Consider the following 20,173-nt stretch of genomic DNA (forward strand, 5'->3'; position numbering starts at 1 on the left):
GGGTATTATAATATATACGGAGTACATGTTGTATGACTGTGTGGGAGTTAGGGTTAGGTGGGACTTCCGGCGGAAAAGGGTTTTTTACTTTTAGTCAAAAGACAACAGGGTGCAGTTCGGATGATTGCGGATAGAGGGGGGTTTTGCTCATAAGTCATCCAGGAGAGTTAATTAGTTATGATCTTTCCTTTTTTTCTTTTTTTTTTTTTTGTTTTTTTCCCCCTCCCGCGTCAGGCGGACTGTGTTTGTGGGGGATGCGTGACTGGGATGTGAGGGCGTCGTGCCTGGGACTGGCCTTGCAGCAGTGGCGGTGCAAGTCTGTGGAGGTGGTGGTGGTGGTGGTGGTGGTGGTGGTAGTTGATCTGGTCAAGAGGGTTATTAACTGCTCCAGAATTAGCTCTGAGAATTCTCCGAGAGAAGCGAGAAGTGGGAGAGCGGGAGGCAGAGACAGGTTGTGAGGGTATTGACCAGGCGAGAGGATTTTGAAAAGGGGGGGTGGTTGGTGGGCTGGAAGAAATCGGGATGCTGGGTTGGGATCGGGAGATGGACATGCCAGGGTGCCGGCTCAGCCCCAGGAGAGAAAGCTTGTCTTGCTAGTAAGCGATCCAACCGAAAGACTCAACAGATGCTGAAAAAGAGAGTTAATACAGAGTACTCCGTAGTTAGTGTAGTGAAGAAAGTGGGTGATTAATTTACACCGGTTGCTGTCAATTCACCCGTTTGCTCTGTTCGTCCATGGCCACGATGCATCACCACTCCACTCTCTGATGAGGGTGTTTAGAGTGAGAGCAGACAGTGCAAAGGAAAAGCAATATAAAAAAAGGGAAAAGAAAATAAAAAAAGAAAAGAAAAAAAAGGGGGGGATTGTGATGGCTATTAATAGCTTCGTGTCGGCAGCCTTATTCTCCCCAACAGACGAACACACACCCAAATGCAGCATCCTCACCCACCCCTGCACTGGTTAACAAGTATGTAGTTAAAAAGAAAAAAAAGAAAAAAAAGAGAAAGAGGGAAAAAGAAACAAAAAAAAAAAAGAAAAGAAAAGAAGAGGCTGCCTTTTTTGCTGTGTGTTTCATCATCTTTTTTGTTGGAAGTTAGCAGGACAACCACATTCACCGGTCCATCCACCACCACCACCACCACCACCACCACCAGCGACAGCCAGGCCAGGATCAACCCCCCGTGCCCCACTCCCGCTCAGCTTGCTTCTCGCTCGCTCGCTGGCTCGCTGGCCTGACATCACGTCCGCTCCGTCGCTCCCTTTCGCTCTCTTCACCCCTTCGCTCCCTTTCTCACCTCCGTCTCCCTCCGCCTGCAATTGACCCCCCTCCTCCCCAACCCTACGTGGCCTATCGCTCCCACCACCACCCATGCATCTCTCGCACGACTACTAGACCTCTTGGCTTGAAAACCACAGAGAGCGATAGAAGGAGAGACTGAGACTGGGAGGAAGATCCGCCCAACGCTCCTTAAGACCCCCAGGATAGCTGGCCACGGCCCTCTCCGTCCGCAAAATGGTCCGGCTCCCGCTTCCTCACCGTATCAGCAGCAAGGCCAAGGCCCCTATCTCGTCTCCTACTACCCAAGAAGACGTCCTGGCCGCTCCCACGCCCGTCAACCCCGACTCCAGGCCCTTAATTCTCATCACGAGCGTCATCTGTGTAAGCTTCACCTCACCTCTCCTCCAACCACCAAGCTTAAGATGCTGACATCGCTCCTTCAGGGCAGGAACTTGGCCGCCAAAGACAGAAATGGGACCAGTGATCCCGTACGTGCCTGAGACTTGACCCCCAGATACATATTGGAGTGAACTGACGTCGGTCTCTTAGTATCTGGTCGTCACCTTGGGGGACTCCCGCCAATCCACCCCGACCATCTCAAAGACGCTGAACCCGGAATGGAACGTGTCTTTCGAACTGCCCGTTGTCGGCGTCCCTCTGCTGGAATGCGTGTGTTGGGACAAGGATAGGTTCGGCAAGGACTACATGGGTGAATTCGACATCCCCCTCGAAGACCTCTTCATTGACGGTCGCATCCACCAAGAAGTGTGTTTAAATCCCACCACAAAGCCTTCCCCCGCTTTTACTCGTTCTCCGTCGTGCGCAATGCTGACAAGTCCTTTTTTCCCCCCTCTTGTCTGCAGCCAAAATGGTATAATCTCCACTCGAAGTCGAAGAGCGGCAAGGATAGCGATGTTTCCGGCCAGATACAGCTCCAGTTCTCCCTCTTCGATCCCTCAAACCCCTCCGGCTCCCCGGAAGAAATTTCCGCCAAATTCCGGGCCCTGGTGTCCTCTTGTGATCCTGAGGAAGAGGAAGTCGCCCCCGTCGTGTCTGCGGAAACGGACGAAAAGTCGGAAGAGACCTCCGATGACACGACAGACGACCTTACGAAGCCTGGAGTCGCCGAAAAGAGGCGCCGAAGACTCCGCCTTGCCAGACTGAGGAACAAATCAATTGCTGCCCGCGCATACGAGTTCTCCGGTGCCAAAGAGGGAGTCTCTGGAATCGTGTTTATGGAAGTTGGCAAGATCTTGGACCTGCCACCCGAGCGGAACGGTAAGAAGAGGACTCAAATCAGTTTATATAAGAAGAGGGGAAAAAATGAGTGCAGATTGTTAACTGTATTAACTGCCAGTCACCCGAACATCTTTCGACATGGATCCGTTTGTCGTCACATCCTTAGGCCGCAAGACACTGCGAACCCGTGTCATCCGCCACAACCTTAATCCCGTTTTCGACGAGAAGATGGTATTCCAGGTGATGAAACATGAACAGTCGTATTCTTTCAGCTTCACTGTGATGGATAGGGACAAGCTTTCCGGAAACGATTTTGTTGCTTCGGCGAATTTTCCCCTCCAGACTCTCATTCAAGCTGGTCCCGTCGCCGACCCCGAAACCGGCCTCTATCAGTTGCCCGGCCTGTCACAACCTACAGTTACCACACCTCTTGCTTCCAAGTCACGGTTTAGGCTTGCAATCTCGCGCTCTTCCTCCGCCAACAGCCTCTCCAAATTGGCAAGACCGGCTTTGAAATCACGAACCTCCGCCACATCCCTATCGAGTCAGTTCCAGCCGGTGGAACAACAAGCCAGCGCCCCCGGCACCGCTCCATCTGAGTCCGCGCCCCAGCTGAATTTACCAGGAACCAGTCCTAACTCATCGGATGGTACCGCCACGCCGCCCGATGCCGATGATCTAAAGTCCTACATCATACCCCTCGTCCTGAAAAACAAGGATCGATGGGAAGACAAACATGCCCCGGAGCTGCACGTTCGCGCCAAATACATGCCTTACCCTGCCCTGCGCCAGCAGTTCTGGAGGGCCATGCTGAAGCAGTACGATGCCGACGATAGCGGCAGAATTAGCAAAGTTGAATTGACGGCCATGCTTGATACTCTCGGTTCGACGTTGAAAGAGTCCACTATTGATAACTTTTTCCACACTTTTGCACAAGAGAATGAGCCCAGCGATACGGTAGACTTGACATTCGATCAAGCCGTGATCTGTCTAGAGGAAAAGCTTCAGGCACTGCAGAAGAAGACGGTGGGGTCACAGTTACGTAAACTGATACCAAATTCTTCCATGTCGACGGGAGGAATAGCGGAGAGTGAGAATCAGTCCAGTGAGGATTTGAGTCCGCGTCTGGGCCCCTCTATCTCCGTCAGCGCTGACTATCGAGGTACAACTACCACGACTATATCGCGTGATGAATCGAGCTCCAGTGAAGAAGGAACCCTTCATCCGGACGACCTAGCAGACGAACGGGGAGAAGAGCACGTCATTGAACTTCGTGAATGTCCTCTCTGCCACCAGCCAAGACTCGCAAAGCGATCGGATGCCGATATCATCACCCACATCGCCACCTGTGCTAGCCAGGATTGGCGTCAGGTCGATAATCTGGTCATGGGTGGGTTTGTCACCTCCAGCCAAGCACAAAGAAAATGGTATAGCAAGGTTATCACCAAGATCTCTTATGGCGGCTATAAGCTTGGTGCCAATTCAGCAAATATCCTCGTCCAGGACCGGATTACTGGCCAGATCAATGAAGAGCGCATGAGTGTGTATGTGAGACTAGGAATCCGGCTACTATACAAGGGTTTAAAGAGTAGAGATATGGAGAAGAAGCGAAGTAAGGCCACGAATTGCTTTGATTTTTTCTTTTTTTTTTTTTTTTCCCCTTTCGGTTCAAAGAGGTTAGAATCTAACGAAGCATAGTCCGAAAAATGCTCAAATCCCTTAGTATCAAGCAAGGGAAAAAATACGACGACCCTGCGTCTGCGAGTCAAATCGAGGATTTCATCAACTTTCATCAGCTAGATATGTCGGAGGTTTTGCTTCCTCTCGAGGAATTCAAGTCGTTCAATGAATTCTTCTACCGTGCCTTGAAACCAGGAGCCCGTCCTTGCTCTGCCCCGGACAACCCAGACATCATCGTTTCGCCCGCAGACTGCCGTAGCGTTGTATTTGATCGAATTGATGACGCGACGAAGATTTGGGTGAAGGGTAGGGAGTTCTCATTAGAGCGACTTCTTGGAAAAGCCTATCCGGAAGACGTGCAACGTTACAAGGGTGGAGCTCTGGGGATTTTCCGGTTAGCTCCTCAGGACTACCATCGTTTCCATATTCCCGTGGACGGTGTATTGGGGACCCCTAAGACGATAGAGGGCGAATACTATACGGTGAATCCGATGGCGATCCGCTCTGCTCTTGATGTCTATGGCGAAAACGTCCGCATTCTCGTTCCAATCGACTCTGTTTCCCACGGGCGAGTCATGTTCATTTGCATCGGTGCTATGATGGTCGGCAGCACGGTCATCACACGCCAGGCCGGCGAGAAAGTAACGCGCGCAGAAGAATTGGGCTACTTCAAGTTCGGTGGTAGCACCGTTCTACTCCTATTTGAGCCGGGCCGAATGAACTTTGACAGTGATCTCTTGGACAATTCCAAAGGAGCTCTTGAGACACTGGTATGTGCCCATGATTCCTCATCCAAGTTTCACTCTTTTCACTTTTACTGATCCTTCTAGGTGCGAGTTGGCATGTCTATCGGCCATAGTCCACACGTCCCACAGTACACTCCTGACATGCGGAAACCCGACGAACTTATTTCTTCAGAAGAAAGAGAGGACGCCAACCGCAAAATAGGCGGGGGTTCGACACCAGCGATACAATTAGAGGATCCATCGCAGTAGAGAAGTTAATTTAACATTACTTCCATGCTTTACCCGATTGCATTATCCAAGAAGCCTTGTATTTTCAACGACAGCGGCGAGCTTGAAAAATCTTTTCCTTTACTTTCCCTTGCTTTGATACCTCTTTGATCTTGAAAAATTAATTTAATATAGATCTGGGCCCTCGACGAGGACCCCCTCCCTTGCACATGTTTCTTACTGTTGAAATTACTCATGTATGCATATATACTTCCGCATGCACATGGTGGAGAGTACCGATTGTCCAACTCCTTGCATGCGCAGGGTGAAGAACTCTTCTGGTCTTATTTTTCCTGTCCTCTGCGAATATGTAGATTGGGTGTGCCGAGCTGTGTCTTGTGCCTGGAATCATCTAGAGAGGAATATTGTATAGCTAATACCAACTTCTGATAGATTTGGGGGCTTATCTATTCTATTTTCACCCCTCCTCGAGGGGAAGTTCTGCATTCATTCTGCAAAGAAGTCGAGCTTCGGATCCATGTGATGGCGAGCCGTGGAAGCATGCTGTTAGCTGCATGACGAATTTTGGGTTCAACAGCGGCGCGGGCCGCCATCAGCGAAGCGCCCCGAGTTAAATAGTTAACTGGAAAGGTTGATAGAGCCCAGCCATCCCTTTGCTTTCGCCAGTCCATCTTCCAGTAGTTATACCCCACCGATCAGATATGAGTTCCCCGGGCGTGCATGAATTTTAGCTGCGGGGTTTTAATGTTACAATGAAGACTACCTAGCAGCTTTTCTGTTAGGATTTACTTAGTATACATTGTAAAAACTGAAAAATAAGAAAAACCAGAGTACTCCGTACTTCAAGACACTTTCTTGCATTTCTTCCACCTCCAGCTGCTTTGTACTAGCCCCTTCGATTTTTATCAATAAAGATAGTACAGAACAGGACCTTGTGTTATCAGGAAAATGCATTTAACATTGGGAATTCTGGTTCTCTCAGGCAAGGATCGACCCTGGATAAATACCCTGAGACGTCCACTGATAGCCTTATCGAGACCCTGTTCAATGCACACCAGCAATGCTGCGAAACTGTCCAAATGAGGATTTTCAGCAGTCTTCTTTCTTTAAAACACGGCCTCAACTACCATCACCGGAAGATGTCCGTGCCCAGGCTCGTGCTCAATATTTAGCAGGATCTGGCCCGGACAAGCGAAAGGTTTTTGGAGATGCAGGCCCACAATGGAATCCGCCACCTGCTTCGTTTGCATCAATGGGTTTGTTTGTCAAGTCGGGCGCCAACATTATGATCGCCGAAGGTCAAAGTCTCTATGCGGTCTGTCACTTTTTAAAAGGCAGTGTGCCAGTTCCTGAGTTGTATGGTTGGCGTACTGATGGAGGTGAGGTCTTTTATATATGGAATTGGTACATGGACAGACATTGGAAAAAGCCTGGGACTCAATGAGCCTAAAGGACCGCGCCCAAGTTTGTTTAAAACTTCAGATTTGCATCTCCAATTTACAATGGCTTAAACAGGATCACCAGGACCCATTTATAGGTAATGCATGCATGCTCTCTGTACTAATTGTGAAATTTGTTGATTAAAACCCATTGTGTTTAGGCAACATCAGTCGGGAACATATGTATGACAGAGCTATCGCCGATCGATTCATGGCAGAAGCAGGACCTTTTCAGTCTGTCGAGGAGTTCCATGACTGGTTTGTTTTTCTCTGCCGGCGCCCAATGGCGGATCCATACTCCATTCCAATGGAGCCCTTTCGCTCTGAACTCCCTGATGATGCTGCAATAAGTTTCACGCACGGAGACCTCCATAGGAGTAATATCATGGTATCAAAGTCAGAACCATGGCGGGTTGTTTCAATTGTTGATTGGGAACAGTCAGGCTGGATGCCAGAATACTGGGAGGATCGAAAGGGCACTTCACTTCAGAATGGAAGGGCGAGTGGGCTACCAAATACTTACCAATGATACCGCGGCAATATGAGAGCACAGAGGAGGCATGGTGGTGGTACACATCATCAATGGGATTTTAGAGTTGGGCATCCATCGCCCAGCTGCAATATCATATCATAAAGACATACTTCAGACAATTATAGTATTTGTCTGTACTGAAAATACCTGCAAAGATTAGGAGCAAGATATATTGTTGACATGAATATATCTCCTATTCTGGAACCCTGAAAATGATATTCTTAAATATTAGAGTGCATCAGCATCCTGCCTTCTGTGGCAATACCTATCTGTAAATATTTATCACTCAATCAGGTGCAGTTGCTTATGTTTCTCATATAGTGGGTTGGGTAATATTGTATCACCAGTGAGAGCAGTAGTTAAAACAAAATTAGTGTGTTGATGTGTTGAATCGATGCTGCAATCTTCTTGGTAAAATATTAGAATGAGAATGCCAGTCAAAAGGGTTAATCATTCTTCCTTTCTTTAAAGTTTACACAGGCCTAGAGTGGTATCTGGTTCTGGGATTTCCCAACCCAGTCCTGGATTCCTGTCCCAATTCCCATCTCAAGAATGGGATCAGGTTGGAGTCCCGGCAGACAAAAAGCTACTGAATCAGGTGCAACCCCCAGTGGAACAGCAGAAACTTCTAATAACCTTTCTCTTCATCTAGATCAGTAGTGTGGACAACAAGTTGATGTGGGACATTGACCTTCATGAGGAGAGAATGCAGGCTAGGTTGGGTAGTTCTATCACTGCTACAGCTGTAGAACTGGGGATCCCTGCAATCCTTCTAGAAGCAATGACCGCGATCATTGGGGTGTACAAATCACTGGAGGATCTACTGAACCATCACCCTGAAGACTGCTGGATCACTGCTCTCTTAACATTTGTGATCAGATTCCCATGGAGATCTTCCGCGGCTGAATGTAGGGTTAACCCTGGAGGACTACATGTCTGGCTATCAAGGCTGGTAGTGAAGGATGGGAACAGTGTGAGTGATGATCTGCAGCTGTCTAGGAGCATTGAACCTGACCACTACTTTATAGATAGATAATGGTGGTTGGGCGGGGGAAAGGAAGAAGAAACTACAGAAAGATGTTTTAGATGTTGATTTGAGTTCAGTCCTCTCTACTCCGTACGGAGTACTTATTTCCACTCAAAATTAACAAATTGTTGATGATCATCCACCTTGCCTGATTTGGACCTAGCGCCGCAAGCTCCCCTGCAAAGAACCTTCGTGCACTTGAGACACATGAGCGACAGGCAGCCGTCGAGATGAGCTGTCCAGTGTCACTGCACAGAAAATTTCCCGCCATGAGCGGTGCAGTGACTTTGGCATAGCTCTGTCCAGCACCCACGGCTCTCAAGAGCAAACAGATCTCGGGAGACGGCTGTTGGGTACGAGAATTGTTAACTTCTTTTTGCTGGTATCATGGATCAGCTCACCCGTCATCTGCTTGATAAAGAAGTCAAGAAGTTCATTGACTCGATTGAGCCATCTTTGGTCTGCAAATTGGCTTCCTCCTTGCACCCTGAGAAGAAGTCGTGCCAGGTCTTCTCAGATCCACAGAAAGGGAGCTATAATATCTGCTTTCCAGTTGTTTTTACAGACGCAGGGGACCAGATTCCCAATGTCGAGTCAACTCAGAGTGCTGAACGATGGATGATCCGAATCCCCCTGCTCCCGCGTCTCGCATTTCCCGAGGAAAAGATGCGTGGCGAGATTGCAACAATGAAGTAAGGAACATGAGATATTCCTGCTTCGTGGTCAAGCTCTAACATGCTGCCCTGCTACGTAGGTACATTGCTGAGAAAACCACTATCCCTGTCCCCCGTCTTTTTGAATATTCCATCAACCGAGATAACGTTCTTAATCTTCCCTTTATGGCCTTGGAGTACATCACAGGCAAGGCTCTCCATGGAACTGATGTGCCATGTCTTCCTGACGAGTTGAAGTCGCATCTGTTCGACCAGCTTGCCGATGTCTATATTCAACTCTATCGCCAGCAGTTCGATCATGTCGGCGCTCTCACGCTGGACAGCAACGATGAAAACTGGGTGTTTGAGCATAACCGCCCGCTCACCATTGAGCTGAATGACCAGGAACTCAGCGGAATGAAGAGTTCCGAGATTATCCCTGCTCACCAAACCTACAATTCCACCATTGATTATGCCTATGCTGTCTTGAAATTGATTTTCAATGATTTTTACCGCGGAAAAGATAGTGTTTTCGACAAGAAGGATGCACGGAACTATCTATATGGCATATTTGCGTCCCAGGGCATTGTGATGGAATGGGTAGACCCAAAGGACAACCACGGGCCGTTCATTCTCATGCATGGGGATCTTCGACCTCCTAATATCTTTGTGGATGCCGACCTGAACATCATCTCAGTCATCGATTGGGAGTGGAGTCACACGGTTCCACCGCAAATGTTTGTCCCGCCCTCCTGGATTACAGGCCAGGAGCTCCCAGCTGCCACTAAAAAGCCCTATGACTTTGCCTTTACGGTCTACATTTCTCAGTTCCAGCGAGCCGCGAAAGAGCGGGAGGACAAACATTATAACCCGGATAACAAGCTGAAATTTATTCTTCCTCTGGTCAAACTTTGGAGCAAACATCTCATGTCAGATACGGTGTTCATTGCCTACGCGCTTTTAAAATCATGCTATTTTGGGAATGTCTACTGGAATCTGTTGGATGACATGTACTACGGAGAAGACAGTGACAAAAGAGTGGAGGGCTTCTTTAAACTTTGTCTGCGGAAGCAACAAGAAGAAGAATTGCAGAGAGTGCTGTCTGACCTTGAGGCTTTCCAGAAGGAATTAGCACTGGCAGGATTAGACCCAATCGAACCGCTCAAGCCCCCAACACTTGATCCAGCCAAAGGTAAGGAGGGTGCTGCTATACACCAAGTATGGAGGAAACCCAACCTTGAAAGAATCGTTGCCCTATTCTGTCGTTGGCTACCCTGCTCGCTGGTGGGTGTCAGTGTCTTCGTCTGCTGCATCATCGCCAAACGGCGGTAACATGGGTTTGTTGTTTCAGGACAATTTGATCATCAGCTTTGGATCACTACAGGAAAATATTTGGAGGGTATTGGGGATGTAACACTATTTTATGGCTGTGAGTGGATTACCCCTTCATTTTTGCCTGTGCCAGCACATCCTTCAAGGAGCCAGGATGGATCAATCAATTGAGTAAGAAAATACATCCCAATGTGCATGGTTGCCTAATCAAAGAGCTGTGGGCCCTGGAGGAGGGGTGGCTGGATGGCTGCTGAGACTTCACCTGGTTTCTTCTATCATGGCATGGACTCATTTCTACAAGTGACCATCAGCTCATGATATTTCCAGCATTGTTGTCTTATAAGGCCCAGAGAAACCAGGTAATAAAAGAAGCAAATTGGTATTATTATGCTAATCATTCCCCGTACTTGCTCCCTAGTGGTTTGGGTCCATGATCAAAAACAAAAGTCATTTGCACAGGTAACGAAGCCTTTAAACCCAGCCTGCTTCTTAGTACACTGTTCAACATCTTGCTCACTATGCAATAAGGGTCCAATGATTGGAACACCCTCAGCCAACACCCTCTGATGGAGTTGAACTGAATTTGTTCACTTGGCAATGAAAGCTTGATCCAGCTCTCTTCTTTAAAGAATATTCAATCTCTTGCTCACTTTGCATTGATCACTGCTGCTTCCTGGCTGGCAGTTCTCTGTAAAATGCAGTTTTTAGATAACCTGGGTAAGATTTAGTATGTTAATAAAATAACTGGAGGGAGGGTAGGGAAAAAGAGTAGATGGTAGCTCTTACACCAATTTTCAGCTTCCATATCTGACTGCAACCCTTGGGCGATATCACAACACAATTTTGATACTCTATGCTCTTCTCCTTTCCTGAAGGGCCACAACCACATTTCCACAGGTATAAGTTCCCTGTCTTGTCTTGTGGTTGTACATTTAAAGAGGTCATCTAACTGAAGGAAATTTCTGTTCTTCAAACTGATGAAAACCTCACAGCTGCTGATGTAGGTACCTCCTGAGAAGTCTGTGGATTGAGCCACAGAAAATTCACAGGTACATGCTACATGAAGGTGGTGGCTAGAGTCCATGAATTGGGCTGAAGGTGACACTGATCCTCTGACAGACTGAGTTGGTTGCTGCCCACATGCTCTGCATGCATGATAGAAGCTTTTGTCTGAGAGCTGAAAGCTGCTGTAGAACTCTGCTTGTGAATGTGCAGAGTGATGAGACATGGGGCTGTGGTCTTTCTTCAAGCCAGAAGAAGGCTGACCAGATGGACTGACACTTCTCAGCTGCTTCATAATTGTCCAGGGTTGGGATATGCTGCAACAGCTCCAAAAACAGATAAGTGTCCAGTCTCACTTCAGCTGGCCTAGAGGAAGTGTATTGGTGAGAACTGGGGTATCCAGTCATTGTATAGGGCAGGCTGGACAAACTGAAGGAGTCTGGCCAGGTGGAGGAGTGCTTCACTTCACTGGGGTATTGTGACACATTGAGATGAAGAGATGCCAATCATGGAAGGCTTGCCCTCAAGGTGAATGTTTTAAGGAGATTCAGAAGCGGCTGTGTGGCTCTTATATGGAGGGCTGTATGTTGCCCTCAGCCATGTCTTCATTGTAACTTCTAGGAGTTTGTACATTCATGAAAGCATTGTGAAACCCCACACTATGCATCAGGAGTCCTCTAAGTACATCATGTGATAAAATGAGGAGCTTGCGGGGTTTTGGCAGGGGTGTCAGCCGAAATCAGCCTGGCATCTGTAGAGAGACAAAAGTGGTTGGCAACCCCCCCCAAGTGATTTCCCTTGATCGTCCAAACATGCTCGCTCCAGGCACTTATTGAAAATAAAAATGTCTTTTACCGTTGCGGAGTTTTCTTCAGGACTGTACTGCGTTTCTCCAGCTTGATAACACCGTACATGTTTTAAAGCATTGTGAGAGTTGGCAGATAAAGCTTCTATATTACGTTGCAATTCTTGAGGAGATTCCGCCTTTAATATATTGCCTGGTTAGATCGTAGCTACCACGGAGTAGAAATAACCTAACGGTAAAACTATCGGATTGAGATGTAATTGCTCCCCCAGCAAGTATTCTCCCCTAACGTGTCACGCTGCAGCACATTTTCATTTGAGCCAGCAGGCCGTAGCTCCACTATGTTTGGCTCCGGTGGTAGATCAGCAACAGAATTCTGGGAAACATAGAGTGCCATCACCATTGACATCGCGCTAATCAGATGATCGACCAAATATGAACTGGATGATAGCAAACAGAAGGTAGACAAGATTCCCCTCTAGGTAGCTTAGTGAATGACAAGCATACGAGTCCTCCATCATAATGCCTAAACATGGTGCAATTCGATCACGACAGGAATCACAAAATTGCAAAAAGCCAAAAATCCAGAAATCCAGAAATCCAAAAATTCGAAAAAGCCAAGGCTCTAAAACACACTGGTCCCAAAAGGACTGGTTTTCAATGCTTGGTGAACCCATCAGCAATTTGTTCTGTAGTTGGAATGGATCTCTCCTTGCCACTTGCATTGGATTTCCATATGCTTTGTGCGGGAGTGGTATTGCCCATTTGGGGACAGAGCAATGGCTCCATGGTTGTCACCACAGATGATTGTTGTGGTTTTGCATTGGCTCACATTTGACTCACTGAGAAGTCTTCTCAGCCAGATCACCTCTGACCAGCAGCACCATCATCACATGCAATTACTGAGAGAAAAAAAATAAAATAAAATGAAGCAAAACACAAAGCAGATTAGCCCCCAGTTGAATTTCTTATCTCAAAATTTGAATAGAGGAAAGCTCCCAGCAGTAATTGCCTGCTATTTAGCAGAATTCTCCCCAAACACCACTCCGGCGCATCCAAGCATATTTACCTGAGGAGAAGGCATTAACAGCTCACTCATACAATTTATTCCACTTATAAGCCAGTCCTAGGTCCAGCACACAACATCCATTCATGGCCAATGCTGATTGGACATGGTCAAATCTCAGTTCACCATCTTTTGCTGCTATTGTGCAAGTGATAGACATGATATTTTTGATCTAAGCAAATCAGTCTGAGGAGCTTGTTCAACCATGGGCTCCACTCACCTGCTATCCATTGAGAATTACTTGTGCCAGAGCAGTCAGTTGCTGATCATTAACATTGACTTTTATGCTAATGTCTTTCTGTAGGAACTGTTGAAAGATCTCTTTTCTTGCATCATGGTTGAGGTCACTATATATTAGCGATAGATGGACTTGGTTCAGGATGGCCGCATCCAGACCATCAGGCTGATTTGTCGTCAAGAACAGAATCCCTTCAAAGCATTCCAGCTTCTGAAGAAAAGTGGCCACGAGACCAATTGGTGTGGTAGAAAGCAGCCTCAAATTCTGGAAATTCCCAAAGCACATCAGACCTGCTGTACAACGATATCACAAGCTTATCATCAAGATGTAGGTGTTATAGGGCGGCTGGCGCGAATTTGCATGTATGAAATGCATAGAAAATTCCTTGCTAGTTTCGCTTCCGATTGATCCATATCCAAGCAAAACTAACACCAATAGTACCTAGCAGCATTGTAATGTGTTGATTTTCAAACAGACTTGACCTTATGTACTTCCATAGTGCTGCAAGATTTCCTCCATCATTTGCCTGATAAGTGCAATGACTGTAGTCACCCTGGAGTTCGTCCACGCCTTCGTATTGGGATGTCCAACATTTGTAGATGATATTCTGGTATTTAAGACCGTCAAGTTTCGGAAATATATGTGCCTTATAAAGCTTTTCGATTTCTTCAGTATCGATCTCGTGATATGGGCGAATTCCAGTGGAAATTTCATAGATCAAGCAGCCTAGAGCAAACAAATAAGTCTTGAAATTCCGTGGCGACAGCGGCGAAATTCGGTACCGATCTTCTTCCTCAACTAAGGGCTGCAAGTCGCCAATGGCGGATCCGGCGAAGTCGCAAAGCTTGATCGATAGGTCATCGGCCACAAGAAAGTTACGTGGGCTAATGTCGGCATGGATCACACCATAGGCATGTATCACGGCGATAGAATCGATAGCATTTCTGACCCACTGGTCCCGGATATTGTTGTCTATTCCATTGTGCTGGAGATAATCACGGAGATTTCCGAGTCGACAAAATGGAAAATGGAGGCTCTTTTCTTTGGTTTCGAGACAGTCAAGAATGCGAGGATGCTTCGGTAATGCTTTATAAATTGATTTCTCGCGGTCGATGCATAATTCCGAGATAGACTCTATTGCCGGACATGCTCAATAACCTGCTTGCTGCATCCTTTGACATCGTGCTTGAGAGTTGTTTTGATGACTTGTCCATTGCTGTCTTGGAAAATTGCCCCAGCTGATCCCAGGGCAATAAAACCAAGGGCTCTCTCAGGTTGAATTAGAAGCGGATCACCATTCATGTTGAAAATAGAAGGGAAATCTCGGGCAGTCAAATAAGCGAACGGCGAAAATGAGAAAGGGGTGAAGAAAGTAATTGTAGGGAATATCAGCCCGCTTTTTGTAAGGGGGCTCTCAACGGACTCGGACCCCTTATGCCACGTGACGCAAATTCTCTGCCCAGAGAATTTATATTTATATATATACTCCGTACAGGTGTCGGACATGGGCGAAACCCAAGGGTCCGTCCCCATGAGAACTGAAACAGCGACTAGGGCTACCCGTTGTCAATGGACACTATTGCCTTCAACGATCTTGTTCACCTGCAGGAGCTGATCCCATGATGGAAACGATTTGAAGGTTGGGTATGAGCTATGCATGAGCAACCCTTTGGAGTCCCTGCCAACCTTTGGCGGGCAACTCAGATTGCTTTATCTGCTCGTCAATTCAATAGAGTGTATCATCTTGAAGAATATTGACATCTCTGCTAAACGAAAGAAAATAGTTGGTACCTTGCATTTGCTATTTACCGTTCCCCCTTACACCAGCATTTAAATTTGCTCCCCCGAGATAATTCGTAGGCCTGAGACCGAGAAGCAGAGTCTACTTACTGTGGATCGATCCTTTAGTGTCTCTCCGATGAAGTGATCGAGCAACTTACTCGACACATTATATAATCATCCAAGCACCCGCCACTAGTCCTGAAGCAGAATAGCGCAATTTCCTGTCAACGCGCCAAGACCAAAACACAGGTTCGGACGGATCAGCAGCAGACGACAACAGCGACGGCGAGGGCCAGAGAGACAACACGCGCATTGCAAGCCTTCTTCCTCGCTGTGAACCGGTTGGCACGAAACGATATAACAATCATCGAAGGATTGATCAGCTCTTCAGGTGCAAACGCCATCTCGACCGACACAGATTGACGGACAACGAGCTTAGCCTGCCCCGACGGAGATCGCGAGCCTGGCACGTTGGAACTGTGGGAGAAGGCAATAGCTTTGGGCGCTGGGGTGATAATTCTTGATAGAGTGGGCATCCGGATTCGCGACAATGAACTGCAGCTTGCACTAGGCGCCTTTGATATCACCCGCTAGTAGTCATTTGAACCAGACCCCGCGCGAGCCGAATCCAGTTGATTACGGAGTACATCCATCGAAGTTTTTACAGGGACTTGGGAATCCTCACTCTACCTCGCAAGTGCTGCGCACGGCCTCTCTGCTCCCGAGTGTCATACTCGATTTGCGTATCCCTTTATCCTGGACATGACCACCATCCTAGTTCCTACCCGCGCCAGCACGACGAATAGAGCCACATTACACCCATATTTGGACAACGCATTGCATGACACGTTCATGAGTGATTGGAGTTACTCTTCCGGAATTAAGATCCTAACACATAGTCTGACAGTCGGTGGAAACGCAATTACCAATTCTCACGTATTGCAGACACCCACGCGATTATCGGCCGTTGAGGGGTTGACGAGCATGTCGAATGCACGGGCGCAAGTGAAGGATGCGAATATCCATGGGCGGACGAAGAATGGCGCAAAGATTGCTGGGAAGGAGAATGCGACTCTGAATGGTTGGAGCGATGCGACCACGAAAAGGAAGGCTGGTAAGGAATCCCTTTAGACTGCGCGGAGGAAGACTTCTGACTCTTGCTTTCCTGTGCAGTGGATTATGAAGAGGATATTGAAGGGTTTCAATTCTCACGCACTTCGCGACCGAAAAAGCCGCGACCGTCTCCTGAAAATGCGGCCGTAGACACAGCACCACAAACTCTACCCGCCCAAAAACGGCGAGGGAGAAAGGGTTCACCGGATGTTGTGGATTCGAATCTGGAGACACCGAATGGTTACAGTGTCGCGGAACCGACGCGACGAAGGCCAAAAAGACTGGCCGCTGACGAACACGAGGCCCTTCCACGTTCAAAGAAACAACTACAAAACTCAGAAACTACTGTCGGCCGCTCGACAACCAAGAAGGGCCGTCCCGGCAAAACGAAAGATCCAGATTTACCGCATGGTGTGATAGAGGAGAATGAAGAAAGAGAGACGACTCCGCAACCGCAGGTCGCGGAGACAAAAATTGCATTGCCTTTCGCTGATACCCCTGTTATTCAACGGAATAAGGAAATGAGACAAGAGCGCGGGAGAGGGAAAAGACGAAGTAGCTTTGGCATGAGGGGCAGAAGAGCAAGCTCATTGATCGATTCCGGAGCGTCAAATGGTAAGAAGCCTGCATCCTCAGTTTATGACAGGGTTCTGATTTTCTCGTAGCACTACCACATGACAAGGTCGACGTGGCAGAATTCTACAAACACATAGAGAGCGAGGACTTATCGGAGCCTCGACGGATGCGACAGTTGTTGACTTGGTGCGCAACTAGGGCTATGGGTGACAAACCTTCTGGTTCAAGATCGGATGATGAAAGTGCCAAGTTAGCAGGTATGCTCCCAGATACGCCTATCCTGCCGATTGAAGCATGTCTGACTGATGCTTTGTCCCTCTAGCCCGTGTGATCCAGGAGGAAATGCTCAAAGAATTTTCCAATCGATCCGAATTGTCGGATTGGTTTAGCCGTGAAGAAACAGCTTCGCCGGCTGTGGTTGTGAAGAAGCCGAACCCTAAAAATGTCCAGAATGCCGAAAAGATTAAAGAGCTGGAACAGCATATCCAACGGTGAGTCTAGAACTCTGCGTGAGCCCCCGTTGATTTTGTGATTCTGACCATACCGTAGGCTCCAAGCTGAACGGCAATCTCTCGCTGCTCTGCTTCGCGCCCCGTCTCTACCAAGCATAGAGCCTCCCTCTGAAGAAACTGATCTTAATCAGAAATCCGAGTCCCAACCCCGGCTTTCCTCTCCCAATCTCATTGACCCCGCGCTCCTTGACATCTCTCAACGATCTCTTTTAGATGTCGTGAAAGAACCTCTTTTCCCTTCTCAACCTCAATCACAGTCCTTACCCACAACTTCCCGCATGGTATCGGAAACATCCGACCCTATATCATCCCTGACAATCCGTCTTTCGTCGCTCTCCTCATCCCTCGCACCCACCCTAGATTCTTTCGCTGCTGGAATTCACGACCTTGAATTATATCGCTCCGCTGCAGATAACGTTGCCGGCGGTGTACTCCGAGCCTGCGCTAGAAGACTTGAAGAGAGGGATTTGAGAGGTTCAACAAGATCACCAGTAACTGCTGAAGTGAAGAGCGAAAGTGAAGGCGACGACGGAGGAGGAATGACAAAGAAGGATATTGAAAAGGAAGACCTGAGACTAGTTCTTGGTGCATTGAGTCGGCTGGAAAGAAGATGAGAGTTTGATTGACATTGCATTTTTAGCGCGGCTTTTGTTGTGTTTCTGCCTGTTCTCTCTCTCTTTTTTTTTTTTTTTTTTTGGTATATGCCTCGTTTTAATAGGTGCTACGACAAAGGTTGGTGGGTTCCATGGGTTGTATGGACTTTGAATTCCAAACCATTGATTGTACTGTACATGTACAGAATGATAATGATTTCTTTGAATAAGCTACCTCAATACATCGCTGCTGTTCTAGTTATATCTGTAATAATGTATGATGTCAAGTAAGCACGGATAACAGCCGAAGTATCAAAGTTATCAATCAACCCTTCTTTCTGCTCTCTTACCCCAAACCTCCTCCATGCTTCCCTTTCCCTTAGTTTCCGGCACCCACCACGCAATAAACCCACCCAAAACAAGCGCTATGGCGGCGAAGATCCAATACACCCTACCCTTACCGCCCAGCGCAACATTCAATGCCGGGAAGAACTGGGCAACGACAAAAGTTGCTGTCCAATTAGTTGCCAAGCCCCAACTCTGGGTTGCGCCAACTGCTTCAGGGCCGACAAGCTCGGATGCGAGAATAAAGGGGACTGGGCCTAGGCCAACAGCAAAACTTGCTACAAAGAGCAGGGTAGCTATAGCAGACAGGATTTTGAGGTTTGAAGCAATGCTAATTGCTAGGAGGGCTGAAGAAAGGCCCATTCCCGTTATGCTGAGGAGGAGGCATCTTTTGCGCCCAAGTTTGTCGGCCAAGGGTGAGCAAAGAAGGGTCGTGAAGAGATTGATAGAGGAAACAATAACGGTAAGAAGGGCAGCAGTGGTGGGGAGAATGGTCGAGAGAAGAGATACGCTGTACATTATTATGCTATTGATGCCGGTAAATTGCTGGGTTATCATTACGGCAACGACAGCAATTATAGCTCGACGATAGAGAGGGTCGCGGGCCACGCCAAGGATAGAGACAGGAGGCTTCCTGGGAGGCAGGTTCCCTGGTGGAGGAGTTAGGAGTGATTCTTCCTCCAGCGGGTCGGTTCGGCTGGCGGTTGATCCGCCGATCTGCCAGCTTTTGACCTCATCATGAATGTCTGCATTCTGGCCGCGAATTCGCTGGAGGATGCGTTTGGCATGGGCCAACCTTTGATGTTCTGCAAGCCAGACTGGACTTTCGGGAACAAACAGAAGGCCCAGGAGCTCTGCCAGTCCGATGAAGCCAGCAGTGGCAAGAATTATACGCCAAAGATTGCCTTTACTCAGGAAGTAGCCTAAAGACTGAGTTCCCAGGATACCCACGTTGGTCATTACCTGTGTAAAAGCCCCATAGAACCCCTTATCCTTAGGTGGGGAGATTTCAGCGATGTATATCGGCCCGACGACGATGGCGGCTCCAGCTCCGATTCCGGATAGTAGTCTTCCGAGAACAAAGACCGGAATGCTGACAGAAAGGGCTTCAGCAACCGGACCCAACATGAGGAAGATTGTTGTCCCTCGCAGGGCGAGCAGACGGCCGTACTTTGTCGAAAACGGACCTGCAAGCAGAGCTCCGAGGAGACCACCCAGCGAATAGCTCGACGAGACGAGGCCGAATTGGGATGGGTTCATGGGGATGCACTGTGGCAATCCGGAAGAGGCGGACGAGGAATACAGATTCCTCAACAACTTGATATCCTTCTTCTCGCATGTAATAACCGCCTGAGGAGCATTTAACTCCGCCTTGGAGGATGTCAGTGCATTGCGGAGAGGTAGAAGGATAACTCAAGAAAAGATAGCCCAGGCAGCAGTGATGGAACGAGAAAAGCAAGGCGGAGAGGAAAGTTTTACCAGGTGGTATCCAAACTGGAGAGGCCCCAATGTCGTGATTAGAATGAGGAAGATGAGATACGGAGTCGCTCTCGGTCCTGGCGAGGGTGAGGTTGCCATTGTGACGAACTACCGGGGGCTGCACTATGAGGGTCAGCGACACAATTGAGATTGGTGATCAACTGTTGTTGGTGGTAAATGTTCCATAGGGAATCAACGCCAGCTAGTTACATTGACAGGGCAGCTGCCTGCTGTTGGCTGATAATGGGTTGATAATAATAACAATGACAAAACGCCGTCGTTGTCGATGGTGATGTTGAACATTGATGTGGTGTTTTGGCAGCTGACCGTGAAAGCGAACAACCAAACTACGGCGAGCCAACATGTCCAATCCAGCAAAGTTTGTGATTTAACGGAAAATCAAGGACGACCAAGAGATGCTGGAGGGGGAGCTGGACAATTGACACCAAGCTGAAGTCGCCTAAATTAGTATTATCAGACAAAAGATTCTTCGGACAAGGACTGTA

At 47.9% G+C, this 20,173-nt stretch overlaps 6 protein-coding genes across 6 annotated transcripts; 4 read left to right on the top strand and 2 right to left on the bottom strand.

The window, feature by feature from the left end:
* The first annotated feature begins 1,014 nt into the window (after positions 1-1,014).
* CIMG_00068 (phosphatidylserine decarboxylase) lies at positions 1,015-5,929 on the top strand. Its single transcript, XM_001246296.2, has 7 exons — positions 1,015-1,661; positions 1,724-1,768; positions 1,830-2,045; positions 2,144-2,558; positions 2,638-4,131; positions 4,218-4,969; positions 5,030-5,929. The coding sequence occupies exons 1-7, from the start codon at positions 1,515-1,517 to the stop codon at positions 5,192-5,194; spliced, it is 3,234 nt and encodes a 1,077-aa protein (XP_001246297.2). The 5' UTR covers positions 1,015-1,514; the 3' UTR covers positions 5,195-5,929.
* Positions 5,930-6,233: 304 nt separating this feature from the next.
* Positions 6,234-7,141, top strand: CIMG_12907 (phosphotransferase enzyme family protein; the record flags this gene model as incomplete). The annotated part of the gene is made up of 2 exons (XM_004445937.1): positions 6,234-6,552; positions 6,774-7,141. 2 exons carry the CDS (start codon positions 6,234-6,236, stop codon positions 7,139-7,141), a joined length of 687 nt encoding a protein of 228 aa, XP_004445994.1.
* Positions 7,142-8,558: 1,417 nt separating this feature from the next.
* CIMG_00067 (uncharacterized protein) lies at positions 8,559-11,048 on the top strand (the record flags this gene model as incomplete). The annotated part of the gene is made up of 4 exons (XM_001246295.2): positions 8,559-8,863; positions 8,926-10,253; positions 10,575-10,615; positions 10,685-11,048. The coding sequence occupies 2 exons, from the start codon at positions 8,559-8,561 to the stop codon at positions 10,154-10,156; spliced, it is 1,536 nt and encodes a 511-aa protein (XP_001246296.2). The 3' UTR covers positions 10,157-10,253; positions 10,575-10,615; positions 10,685-11,048.
* A 1,863-nt stretch (positions 11,049-12,911) lies between these two features.
* Positions 12,912-14,569, bottom strand: CIMG_00066 (TKL protein kinase; the record flags this gene model as incomplete). Its single annotated transcript, XM_001246294.2, has 3 exons — positions 12,912-13,201; positions 13,250-14,399; positions 14,426-14,569. The coding sequence occupies 2 exons, from the start codon at positions 14,567-14,569 to the stop codon at positions 13,656-13,658; spliced, it is 888 nt and encodes a 295-aa protein (XP_001246295.2). The 3' UTR covers positions 12,912-13,201; positions 13,250-13,655.
* A 1,242-nt stretch (positions 14,570-15,811) lies between these two features.
* Positions 15,812-18,083, top strand: CIMG_00065 (Mis12-Mtw1 domain-containing protein; the record flags this gene model as incomplete). Its single annotated transcript, XM_001246293.2, has 5 exons — positions 15,812-16,163; positions 16,223-16,777; positions 16,828-16,995; positions 17,061-17,229; positions 17,288-18,083. The coding sequence occupies 5 exons, from the start codon at positions 15,812-15,814 to the stop codon at positions 17,862-17,864; spliced, it is 1,821 nt and encodes a 606-aa protein (XP_001246294.1). The 3' UTR covers positions 17,865-18,083.
* An 81-nt stretch (positions 18,084-18,164) lies between these two features.
* Positions 18,165-19,766, bottom strand: CIMG_00064 (MFS glucose transporter; the record flags this gene model as incomplete). Its single annotated transcript, XM_001246292.1, has 2 exons — positions 18,165-19,559; positions 19,668-19,766. 2 exons carry the CDS (start codon positions 19,764-19,766, stop codon positions 18,165-18,167), a joined length of 1,494 nt encoding a protein of 497 aa, XP_001246293.1.
* Positions 19,767-20,173: the final 407 nt, after the last annotated feature.

Source organism: Coccidioides immitis, assembly GCF_000149335.2.
Source record: "Coccidioides immitis RS genomic scaffold supercont3.1, whole genome shotgun sequence".
NCBI classification, from domain to species: Eukaryota; Fungi; Ascomycota; class Eurotiomycetes; order Onygenales; family Onygenaceae; genus Coccidioides; species Coccidioides immitis.